This window comes from Petaurus breviceps, unplaced genomic scaffold (assembly GCF_028583685.1).
Source record: "Petaurus breviceps papuanus isolate PSGF00001 unplaced genomic scaffold, PetGlider_PUasm1.0 220, whole genome shotgun sequence".
In the NCBI taxonomy this organism is placed as follows: Eukaryota; Metazoa; Chordata; class Mammalia; order Diprotodontia; family Petauridae; genus Petaurus; species Petaurus breviceps.
Window position 1 is genome coordinate 22805588 of NW_027185876.1, and position 13218 is coordinate 22818805.

The following is a 13218-nucleotide window of genomic DNA, read 5'->3' on the forward strand; positions in this document are numbered from 1 at the left end:
GGAGTTGAACTAGGGCAGAGGTGTCAAACATACCCAGGCTGCCGGCACCTAACATCCCTCCTGAGTGTGGCCCAAACAAAATTAAAATGTAATTGGGAAATATTTAACAAAATAAACAAAAATAAAATAAAACACAGGTAATATTAATATGTAGTTTTCTAAGTCAACATGTGGCCTGCAGGGATTTTTATGTCTGATTTAGTGGTCCCACTATTTGAATTTGTATTTGAATTTGACACCACTCAACTAGATAACCTCTAAGGTCCTTTTCGACTGTCAATCTTTGTTCCTCACTTAAGCTTGCCCTGATCCCATAGCCCTTGGCTTGCACTGCTCCATCAGCACTCACAATTCTGCCCTGTGTCTTCTTTATCTGTCTAAATGTCTCATCTTCCTGGCTAGGCAGTGAGACCACAAAAGTCAGGCACTAGTTCAGGTTTGTATTCCCAGCCCCACTCACCCCAGAGCCTGGATCAGCAACTTGAATATGTAGCAGCCACTCCATTGTTGCTTCTTGAATCTAATGACTTCTCTTAAGGAACAAGATTGTTCCCATCTGGTCAGTCTCCCTTTACCCTTCTCACCAATGCTTGGTAATAATTATCTAACTTTGGAAGAAATCTGAATTGGGCCTGTGCATGGAAGTAATAGTCTAAGGAAGCTACTTCTCTGGACTTTTTGTCCTCTGAGTTCAGTATCGAACACCAAGGAGCTACCTAATCAATACTTAATAAATTAGATAGATAGGTAAGTAGTTATGTAATAAATACTTGTTATATAGGTGAGATATGTAGATAGATAAGTATGTAATAGGTATGAAATAAGGCTTAATAGGTTAGATAAATAGATAGGCATTTAATAAATACTAGATAGATTAGATAGGTATGCAATAAATAGGCATATAATACATATTTATTAGATATATAGATAGATAAGTATGTAATAAATATTTATTAGATTAGATATGTAGATAAATTAGTTATGTAGATAGACAGGTATGTTATAAATATTTATTAGATAGACTAATTATGTAGATAGGTCTATAATAAATTCATAGGTATGTAATAAATATTAGACAGATTAAATATATGGTAGGTATGCAATAAATATTTATTAGATTAGATATGTAGATAGGAATATAATAAATATTTAATAGATTAGTTATGTGCATAGACAGGTATGTAATAAATACTTAATAGATTAATTAAAGAGCTATTACAAATTAAGACTGCTGCACTCAAATAGAAACTTTAATGACAAAATCAGGGATGTGTATAGACCGTGCATTATTAAAGAAACCAGTCAATATTGAATATAATTTGAATTTTAATTCTTGGATGGGCTGGTGTGGGGAGGAGAGATATCATCAGTGAGAGGTTGGGCAGATGTGATGGCTTTTCTGTTGACTCGGTAATTTCTTCTACCATTTGCGCCACCTAGCGGCCTCAATGTCAAGTGTAAGAGAAGGCTCCTCTAAGTCCAGTCTGAAATTGCTTCTCTTTCATTTTTCTCACTCCAACATGTGGAACCCGCTGTGGTCTGACTTTTCTAGCAGCTCCCAGGTCCCAGTCCTTTTGGACAGCACTGCCATTTCAGATGGTGATGCCTGCGGTGCAAAAAAGGCAAAATCCTTCACAGCTGCTTTGGAAACTTCTGGTTCTGGCTGCAGCTGCTTTGCTGTGGAGAAGGATGATGGCTAGGTGGGACAGAAGTGGCAACCCTACTGAACCAGCAGCAGAGGAAACCAATGTCTTTTATTTACAGATATTTACAGAGCACTGCAGGTGGTTAAGCTACAGTGAAAGTCAAGTCTGGCAGGAACTGGCATATTCAGAAATGAGATGCTGTGAAAGTTGATGGTGCTGCTGTGGAGAAGCAGGTCTGTGAAAATGAGAGAGAACTGTCTTCAATCCTCCAAACCTTAACGACTCATCTAACTTCTCTTGCTCGAGCCTAGGGCCCTGTTAGCCACGGTGGCTCCTTAAGAAGAGTCAGTGGAAACCTACAACTAGTAGCCATGAACTTTCTATGACCAGGCTAGAGTTTAGTTGATTAAGTTCCAATTCATTGCTCTGTCACTCTCCCACCAATGGCCATCCCAACGTGCTCAATACTGACTCAACAGAATGTCTCGGCTTTGCCCAACAGCCCCCAGAAGAAGTAATGCAACTTATGGTGCAATCATTTGTCTTTAAAGCTAGACCTCTAATTTCATCAGCTTGAAGAGCTTCTTTGAGAGAAACCCCCTCTCCCGCTGTAGAACAACCTGTTTTCTTCAGTTTATAGTCTGAGATGATTGCTTGGGGCACACGGATTGTGACTTACCCAGAGTCACACAGATATTATGTTTCAGAGAAGATATTTTTACCAATGAGATTATTTATGTTATCTCAGTTATTTCTGTTGTGGGAATTAGTGAGATCCTTAGCTTTGGCTCTAAGTCATAGCAGATCAGAGTTGGAAGGACCCTTAGAGGTCATCTGAGCAAACTCCTTCATTAAACTGAGTCCCACAGATATTAAATGACTTTTCCAAGGTCACACAACAGTAATAAATATTTTATTAATAACATATTTATAATTATATTAATTTATATATTAATATTAATAACTAGTCATATAACCCATTCATATAGTGCTTTAAGGTTTACAAAATATTTTCAGGCAAACTAAGTACTTTTATCCTTGTTTTACATTAAGACTCTGAAATTATGACTTGGTTGCTGATGATGGGCCACTGTACCCCAACTATCTAGTTTCTATCATTGCCTCTGTCTCAAGTCAAAATTCAATTTGTGAGCATTTAATAAAAATTCTGAAGTCATAATTCATAACTCCCCATCCCTTTTTTTCCCCCTCCTAAGTTATCATCATACAATGCTTACCTTAAGAAGCTGAGTCAAAAGCCACGTTGGTAAAAACTCCAGGAGTTCCCATGACACTATAGAATGAAAACATGATGGCATTGGGATAAGAATGGAAGATCTTTTCCCTGGTCAGTTTTTGTAGTGTTTATTTTTCAAACACATCCAGTGCACTAAAACAGTATACATCCAGCAGGGCCCCTTGACTTAATGAAAGACTAGGCCCCTTCCTTTACTGAATTTTGGTTTTGAAAAAAATAAGATGCATGTTCATCAAAGAATACTGTTGGATTTCCCCATAGGATTTTACAATAGTTCTAAATTATACCACATGAATCTTTAATATAGCCCCCTACTGAGTTTCTGGCAACCTTCCCCTTTTATTTATTTTATTTACCCACTTTGGTAAATAGTCATTATAAACACTCCAGCTTTGGTATCTGGCATATAAATGGAACCATGCATTTTAAGACTTGTAATTCATACATGACATAGTCTGTCAATTAACAAAAAAATATTTCCACCTTACCTTTGAGGGCTCAGGGGCCTTTTTCCATCATCTGATAATGGGAGTTGAGAAGATATGAAGAGTTGGTTTAAAAGAAAAGGAAGGGACAAAAAAGGGAAAAAAGACCATCAGTAAAGGGCATGATAGGGGAAAAACAGTGAGGTGATTTCCCAAATAGTCGGAGATAAGGGAGTGGCATGTTGGGTTGTTGTAGTCAGAAAACCTAGGCTCCAACCTCTGCTCTCTCAGAACTTGTAAGATATTGAGAGATATACAATCTTTATGAATCTCAGTTTCTTTATCTGTAAAATGGGGTATTAGGCCAAATTAGAATAGTCCTAGGTAAGAGCTCTAGACTAGGGGTATTCTAGGAAATCTAGGCTGGTTTTAAGATAATTTAAGACCAGAAACTGGTATGAGTTATTCCCTGGCCCCTCTGGTCCAGTCAGAAGAAGTCCTGAAGGAGGTCTCATGGCATTTTCGGGAAAGCACTGGATTTGGAGCAAGAGGGTTTGTGTTCAAATTCCTATTATTCTACTTACTACCTGTTTGACCTAGAACAAGTCATTGAGTCTCTTGGCTTCTATAATATAAAGGGGTTGGAACGGATAATCTCTAAGATCTTTCCCAGCTGTAATTCTATAACCCTATGGTATTCTTTAGGAACATTCCTTGAGTAGACTATCCTCCAAATGAGTCTCTGCCTTAGCCTCTTCTCCATAACCAGTACAGAGAGGCTTCCTGGGAAAGGGTCCTAGGAATCCAGGATCCTGGCTTAGTATAGACCACAGTTATTCAAAAGCATGGCATGGAACCTAAAATGACTGCACCAGGATGGAAGCATCACCAACATAATGCGAAAGGGAGCTTCTGTTGGCATGGTTTGAAGTCCTGTGCTGATAGCTAAAAAGGAACCGATGACGCATACAAGGGTGGCTCTTTCCAAAACTTAACAAGGAATACAGCCATAGCTGCATTCCAACCATCTGGGTTAGCAAAACACACTTCTTGGTGGTGTCAAATGGGCAATGAAGGAGTCATTAAGGAGATAGGAAGAGAGAAGAAATGACTGGCTCTTCATCATGTACCACTAAGCTGAGGCTTCCCTGAAAGCATTTCAAAACTAAAGAATGCATCTCCTTGAAATTAAGTTCAACATGACTCCTGTATAGAGTTAGAAATTAGAGAGTCCATTTCAACAAGTGTCAGGAGCCACAATAACCCAATGCCTGGTCCAGCCCTCTTAGGTCTGGCTGGGAATGAAGTAGAGGGAGAATAAGTGAATAGAGGTAGAGGGGATTCCTAGTGCTGTCACTAAGCCCTGCTAAGTGTGAGCATTACTTTCCTCCCCTCACTTGCTGTCTTCATCAGCTGTTTCCAAAAGGGCCATGTGGCTGCCCTGGAAAAGGAGCAGAAATGAGGTATATTTCTTGTGAATTGAGCTAGCCCCAGAAGCAAAGGATGTAGGCAGAATATAAAAGAGTACCTATGGTTTTTCCTCAAGTAATCAAGAAATGGAGCCAAATCATACAGGAGATATTAGTCAGGAATTTAAGTATTGCTTAAGTCATTTGAATGACACACTAATCATAACTCCCGTATGGGATATATAGACCCTCTTTTCCCATCCTCCCCCTCCAATTTGTTGTTTAGTTACTTCTCACAAACGACAAGCAAGGCAATGTGACTCTGGAGTTGGAAGGCATGAGTTTAAATTCTACTTCTTTCTTATTTTGACTTGGGCAAGTCAATTCCTTCAATTCCCAGGTTTTAGTTTCCTGACCTGTAAAATGAGGGGATTTAGCTACATGGCCTCTGAGATTCTTCAAGCTCTGGTTCTAGAATCCTATGGCCACTGTTAACTTTGAGCTATTAAGTAATTAGAGAGATGAGCCCTTAAATGCTAGAGGCTTCCCCCCACAAAACTGCCTTTTCTCCCCCTGCTACTCTCAGATCAAGGTTGATTTTTATAATAATCATTCTGCAGGAGGCCTTTTCTGATCTGGCCCTTCAGCATCCTCCATCTCCTTCCCTCTGAGATGATCTCCCTTGTATTTATAGTTTAGATCTTACATATGCATAGGATTTGCACATTGTAGTGCCCATTCGAAGGTGAGGTTTTAGAGGGCAGGGACCCTGTTTTTGCTTTTCTATGCATTCTGCATGCTCAGCACAATGCCCAGCACATTTGTTCAGCTGTTTTCAGTCCTGTCTGACTCTTTGTGACCCCATTTGGGGTTTTCTTGGCAAAGACACTGGAGTGCCTTGCCATTTCCTTCTCCAGCTCATTTTACAGGCAAGGAAACTGAGGCAAATAGACTTAAGTGACTGAAATATATAAAGCTGGATTTAAACTCGAGTCCTCCTGACTCCAGGGCTGGCACTCTCTCCTCTACACCACCTAGCTGCCTCAACACATACTAAGTGTGTAATCCATACTTGTCAAATGTTGACTGACTGATAATTGGTCTATTAAACATATCTCTCTTACTTGGGTTATGCCTACCCTCAGGCTCAACAGAGTAACACTTTCTAGTCCTCTTTGCCCAGAAGAACCATATACCATATACCCCCTCAATTTGGCCCATGGGCTGGGGATGCTGCTACTTAAGCTGATCTCAACTTTGTTTCCATGTAGACAATCTTATCATAAACTGCAGTGGCTAGGGGTTTCCCCAAATACCTTACAACAGATAGAGTAAAGAGCTTATCTTTTCTCCCTTACCTTTTTGTCTGAAACGTTTCCTTAGAAGAGCCAAGATTGAACCACCTATTGCAAGAGTTGATACAGATGCAACTGCTCCTCCAAAGTAAGCTAGAGCCTTCTGGACGGACAAGGGTTTTTCTGCAATAGATCCCACCCATGCATGTTAGTTCTAGAATCTTCAACCATCCGTCCAAAAGGATCCCAAAGATTCCACAAGGACTATGGAGTTGGGTCAACTTGTAGAAACCAGCAGTTTTATTCATCAAAGATTCTGATGTTGCTGATAGCGAAGCAAATGGAAGAAGGCAAAGCAGGAGATGTATGTCAGCAAAAAAAATACTGCATAATGAATGCGCATAGAGAGTAACTTTATCAATAGTGATTAAACCATAGAGAGAATTCTTAAGTGAGTCAGGTAAGGTCCCAATGAAAGGAATGACACAGTGAATACTAAACATGAATACCCAAATACACACATAGATCTGTGATCTCATCAGTTATGGCGTTCCTTCCAATGGTGAAGACCACAAACCATCCAACATCTTCCTATCCTGTGTAATTTTTAACTATATCTTCCCCAAAGCTTCCTACAAGGGGTCTTCCCAACAAGAAAGGTAGAGGCCTCCTTTACTATCTTCCAATACCTTTTGAATGGGCTATATGTGGGAAACAAAAGTCTGTCCCATTATCTAAGAGTAAACTGAAATGATGGAAACAGATAAACAATGGATATCTATTGGCTTTATTAACTGACCTGGCCCTGGGTGGTATCAGTGTAAGGGGATGTTGTGAAGGTAAAAATCACAGGACCTGGCAACAGATTGGCCATGTGGGGTGAGAGTGAAGAGTTGAGGATACCACTGAAATGATGCACCTGGGAAAACTGGAGGATGGTAGTACCCTTGACAATAATAAGGAAATTAAGAAGAGGGAAGCATTTGGGGGAGCTAATGAGTTAAATTTTGGACATGTTGAGCTTGAGATATCTACAGGTATATAGTTCAAAACGTTCAATAGTCAGTTGGAAATGTGAGAGTGCAGGTCAGGATTGAAAATCCAAATTATTGGGTAATATTTCCTCATGAACTGAAAATCATATACCTAAATGAGATAAATACAAACTTTTAAATGCCCACAATTTCCTGGGCTAGGCAACAGTAAGATGGATTCATTTAATGAAACTGGAAGTTTGAAAATGAGTAGTGATTGGTTTGCACAGCTGCTAAGTTTAAGCCACATCTCTCCATGTTTGAAGCCAAAACTCTGCTCCCTTCAAGGTGAAAGAAACCTCATGGAAACATGAAGGTACAGAGGGAGACCTGTTAGAAAGAGCCAGAGAGGGGCGGTCAGGTGGCGCAGTGAGTAAGAGCGCCGGCCCCAGCGTTGGAAGACCCCGGATTGGTTCCGGCCTCAGATACTTGGCACCCACACAAAATAACTGGCCGTGTAACCTTGAGCAAGTCACTTAACCCCAATTGTTTTTTAAAAAAAAGAGAAAGAGCCAGAGAAGTAGCACTGACTTGGCATTTTGATCCATTAGATCAATATACCTTGGCAGGTTGGCATCTTTTTTGACCAGTTGCCTTCTGCTTGGCACTTTATTTCTGGGGAGCTGTTCAGCACTTGACCTTCAGGGCAGTAGAAGATGCATGTGGACTCATAACTGAAGTTCCCCCAGGGGTGAGAGCAGTTCATCAGCATTGGTTTATGAAGAGTCAGTTCTGGACATTTGACAACTGCAGAGAAAATGTCGGGGAGAAAAATGAAAGAAAAAAAATCAGCATCACTTAATTTCTACCCTGGGTAAATGTATAAGATGATAATAACCAGTGTCAATAAAATATACTTGCCCCTAGAAAAAGCATTCTTTTATTCATATAAACATGAAGTTTATTTGTGAAAGCAGCATGTGGATAGAAGGCCAGACTTTGGTCCAAGTCCCTGCCTCTATAAATTTATACTATTCTAAGTAATACTGTGTGTCCATGGGTGAGTTGCTTAACCTCTTAGTGCAACTCTCTAAGATGAAATTATAGACAAGTGGACAGTTTGCCTCTGTGGATGGGAGTTTTTACATCCAGAGCTCCTGACACTTCACTATCATGTGAAATATTTCTATATTAGTCATAATGTTTTCCTGTTTCTGCTCATTTCACTTTGTATCATTTCGCACAAGTCTTTTCAGGTTTTTCTGAAATCTTCCTATTTATCATTTCTTACTGTACAATAGTATTCTAATACATTCACATACCACAGCTTGTTCAGCCATTATCTCAATTGATGAGCATCCCCTCAGTGTCTAATATTTTGCTACCACAAAAAGGGCTGCTATATATATTTTTGCACTACAGGTCCTTTTCCCTTTTTACAATCTCTTTGAGATACAGACTGAGCAGAGGTATTACTGGATCAAAAAGTATGCACAGTTTGGTTGCCCTTTGGGCATAGTTCCAAATTGCTCTCCAGAATGATTGGATCACTTTACAGCTCCACCAATAATGCATTAGTGTTCCAGTTTTCCCATATCCTCTCCCATACCCCACATCAACATTTATCATTTTCCTTTTTTGTCATATTAGCCAATCTGATAGGTGTGAGATAGTATCTCAGAATTGTTTTAATTTGCATTTCTCTAATCAAAAGTGATTTAGAGCATTTAAATCTTCATGTGCCTATAGATAGCTTTGATTTCTTTATCTGAAAATTGCTTGTCATATTCTTTGACCATTTATCAATTGGGGAATGGCTTGTATTCTTATAAATTTGATTCAGTTCAATATATATTTGAGAAATGAGGCCTTTATCAGAGATACTTGCTATAAAGATTATTTCCCAGCTTTCTGCTTTCCTTCTAATCTTGGTTACATTGGTTTTGTTTTGTACAAACGCCTTTTGAGTTAACATAATCAAAATGATCTCTTTTACATTTTGTAATGGTTTCTATCTTTTGTTTGGTCATGAATCCTTCCCCTCCCCACAGATATTGCTATTCTAATTTCTTTATGGCGTCAACTTTTATGTCTAAATTGTGCATCCATTTTGATCTTATCTTGGTACCCGATGTGAGACTTTGGCTTATACCTTGTTTGTGTCCTATTTTCCAGTTTTCCCAGCAGTTTTTGTTAAGCAGTGAGTTCTTATGCAAAAATCTAGGTCTTTACATTCTTTTGAACCATGGTGCAACTGTTGATTGATGCAACTGTTTCAATTGGGCTTATCTTATGTGTTATTTAATCTCAACTAGGTCTTCACTGCTACACTTCAATCCTTTTATTCCTCTCTGATGACTGACTCTATCATTTTCTCCACATACATAATTTTAAACTTTCTCCTTTTCCCATAAGCCCCCTATACTGCCTTCACCCCATCTTCTTAGCAGAGTTCTTTGCTTCCTAATTTACTGCAGAAATATAAGCCATTTCTTTGTACTCCTTGTTCCCCCCACTCCATACCTCAAGACTCTGCCTCACTATCTCTTATTCTTTCCTATTTTGCTCCATTTCTAATAAAAAGGTGGCTTTTTGCCTTGTCAAGACCAAATATTTTATTTGTTCTCCTGATCCCGTTCCTTTCTATCTCTACTTGGAGTTTGCCCCATCAGTCATTCTCTCTCCCTTTCATCTTCAATCTGTATCTATTAACTACTCCCCCACTGTCCATAAGAATGCCCAGATTTTTCCATCATCAAAAAATAAAAAGTAAAAACATCTTTACTTGCTCCTGCTATCTCCCTAAGCATTGCATAATTCTTTTCTCTTTCATTTTCCTAGAAAGTCCCATTCATTTTCTCCATTTCCTTACTTCCCACTCACTTCTTAATACCTTGTAACCTTACTTCTAATCTATCCCTTTCAACCAACTGAGCATTTTTTTAAGCAATTGGGGTTAAGTAACTTGCTCAAGGTTACACGGCCAATTATTTCTGGGTGTGGTACTAAGTATCTGAGCCTGGATTCAATCCCCAGGTCATCCCAACACTGGGGCCAGTGCTCTTACTCGCTGTGCTACCTGGCCGCCCCCAACTGAGCCTTTTCAAGGCTAGTAGTGATTTCTTAGCTGCTAAATCCAAAAGTACTTTATTGGTCCTTAATTCATTTGATCTTTCCATAGCTTTAGACATGGCATTTTCTCAGCCCTCATCTCTCTTGACATACTTGCTTCTTTTGATACTATTTTCTTTTCTTTATTTTGTTTTGTTTTGGTGGCACCACTCTTTCTTAGTCCTTCTTTACCTGTGTGATCACTCCTCAGTTTCCTTTGCTGGTTCATCCTCTACAATATACCCTCTAATTTCAGGTGTTCTTCAAGGTTCTGTCCTAGTCCCTCTTCTCCCAGCTTCCATGGGTTTAACTCTCATCTCATTGCAAAGGCATTACCATATTTCCAGTCTCCCAAGTTCATAACCTCAGCATTATTATAGTCTTTTTACTCTCCTTCACTCATTCAGGATTAGCCAGACTTTACCTTCACAAGTTGGAGGAGGTGCTGTCCATTCGCCAGAAGTTAAGCATTGCACACTTTCAGATCCCCTCAGCACAAAGCCTTTGTTACAGGTAAAATAGCAGATAGAGCTGTCTCTGGAATCTCCCTGGTTGTAGGAACACTCCCGGCTCCCCCACTCTGGGTCATTTAATACTGGGCACTTAATGGCTAGAATATCAAAGCAGAAAGTTCACAAGTCATGGACCCATTGCCAATGCTGTTTTGCTTAACTGGCACTAGAAGAACTCACATTTACCTTCAATCTGACTATGGCATGCCCTTTCCCTTCCAAAAGTGAAAACTGTCAGAAATATAACTCTTATTTTACCTACCCTAGTGACAACACTACTGCATGTAATGAGGCATTACAAAGAGTACTACTGATCCGGAAAATAGTAGACCTGAGTCCTGGTCTTCCACTTATTGTGGACAGGTCATCTCACCTCTCTGAACCTGTTTTATCATCTGTAAAATGGGGATAATATGATGGCACTATACTTGTACATAGATTCGGTGAGAGTATTTCGGTTGTTTAGTTGTTTTTCAGTCATGTCCAACTCTTCATGACCTCATTTAAGGTTTTCTTGGCAAAGATATTAGAGTGGTTTGCCATTTCTTTCTCCAAATCCTTTGATGGATGAAGAAACTGAGGCAAACTGGGATAAATGATTTGCCCAGTGTTACACACCTAGTAAGTGTCTGATTTGAATTCAAGAAAATGAGTTCTCCTGATTCTAGGTCTCTTGGTCAGAGTATAGCATCTCATAAACCATAGATTATTATAGAAATGTGAACAATGATAATTTACCTTTACAATATGGAGGAGGTGTCGTCCAGGATCCTGAAGCCGTACACTTGAGTCTCTGGGCTCCCATTAGCGTAAGTCCCCTCTTGCAGGAGAACTCACAAGTGGAGTTATAGCCCAAGTTTCCATGTGCCCCGGAACATTGTAGCATCCCCTGGGGCGGAGCAATTAATGGTGGACATTTGATTGCTGGAACATAAAACAAAATTTCTTGAGGTTAGCTCAAAAAAGAAACTTTTCAATTCTATTTATTATCACGATGAATTATAATATGCACAGAGCTAAAGACTTTTTCTAATTGGTAAGGTCTATTAGCTAAAGTAATGATCAGTTAGGCAAAGTGAAAGATACTTCTTTACCTTCATGGAAAAGATCATGGAAGATATTGTAGGGAGATATATATATATATACACACACACATACACATATGTGTGTATTATTATAAATGTATATATGTATGTATATGTGTGTATAGATAGATAGATAGAGATATTGATGTAAGAACCTATCAGGGAAGATACTTCTTTGCTTCATTTAAATTTAGACAGTCCAAAGCATTAGAAAATGTAGCCCAAAAAAGTGATCAACATCCTGGCCTGGGCATAGATTAACAAATGACTCTGCTAATAATAATCATTGTAATTATCAACATTTCAGTAATTTAGAAGTCCATATTTCATTAACTTCTCCATGTTAGAGTAAATAGTTTTCATGAATTTGTATAGTCAAAAAAAATCATCAACTAGAGGCCAACCTTTTGGTTGGTTATAGGTCTTTTCATGATTACATGTATAAATCTTCAGTCAAAATACACACAATTCATTGCCAAGTTCCTGATAGGAGACTTTCCATGTTGATAGGATCTGCCAAAATGTTTTCTGTTGTCATATCTGGGTAATTGGCAGGCTGACAGACCTTTTTGTGTCTTTTTAAAACATAATTTTTGTTTTGTTTTCTACATTGCCTAATTTCCCCTACATCCCTCTTCTAGCCCCCTCTCATAGATCATCTCTTATAACAAGGAACGTTTTTTAATGAAAAGGAAGAAGGTATGGTGGGAAGCCACATAAACAATAAATATATTTTAAAATGACCCTCTCCCTCCTTCCCCAACCCATTCAGCAAAGGAGTGGGAGGGAGGTATCTTCATATCTCTTCTTTGGGACCAAGTTTATTCTTTTTAATTTTGCAATATTCACTTTCAACTCTTTTGAGTTTGCTCTTTCCATTTATATTGTTTCAGGCATTGTGTCCCTTCTCTATCTTAAATGGCAGGGAAGGCTAAGAACAATGCTTTGGCCTAGTCAGGCTTCATTTTGGTTAATTTTTCTCTCTTGCTGATTCAGAGTGGAAGTACTTTTCAGAACCTTTGTATCATGGATAGCACCCATGACCTTCGATTTCTAGGTGCTATTTACTGCAAAGTTCCGGGTTCCTTATACCATGAATATGCCTGAACAGCCACAATATTATATTGGATGATAAATTAATCTTCTCAAAAGATTTGAGAAATTTTTTTGTCTGGAGGAATTCAGTTTTGAGAATTGAATGGGGAATGGAAGGGGAGGAATGAAATAAGCATTTATATGTGCCAGGCATTGTGCTAAATGATTTTTTACAAATATTATCTCCTTTAATCCTTACATAAGTCCTGCCAGGTAGGCACTATTATTATCCACATTTTACAGCTGAAGAAACTGAGGAAAATAGAGTTGTGACTTGACCATGTTACACAAATACACAACTAGTAAGTGTCTGAGGCCAGATTTGAACTCAGATCTTCTTGATTCCAAGCCCAGGGCTCTAAAATCATCAGGTTCACTTCCATGAAAAACATGGAAGGTATTCGATAA

At 38.8% G+C, this 13218-nt stretch overlaps 1 protein-coding gene across 1 annotated transcript in view; it reads right to left on the bottom strand.

The window, feature by feature from the left end:
• Positions 1 to 1140: 1140 nt before the first annotated feature.
• SELP (selectin P) overlaps positions 1141 to 13218 on the bottom strand; it is a 42164-nt gene continuing 30086 nt past the window's right edge. The window contains exons 10-16 of the mRNA XM_069094741.1: positions 11369 to 11554; positions 10543 to 10728; positions 7629 to 7814; positions 6097 to 6216; positions 3393 to 3423; positions 2885 to 2940; positions 1141 to 1881 (exon numbers count right to left, since the gene is read on the bottom strand). Coding sequence (XP_068950842.1) covers positions 2886 to 2940; positions 3393 to 3423; positions 6097 to 6216; positions 7629 to 7814; positions 10543 to 10728; positions 11369 to 11554 — 764 coding nt within the window. The 3' untranslated portion in view covers positions 1141 to 1881; position 2885. The remainder of the gene's footprint in view (positions 1882 to 2884; positions 2941 to 3392; positions 3424 to 6096; positions 6217 to 7628; positions 7815 to 10542; positions 10729 to 11368; positions 11555 to 13218) is intronic.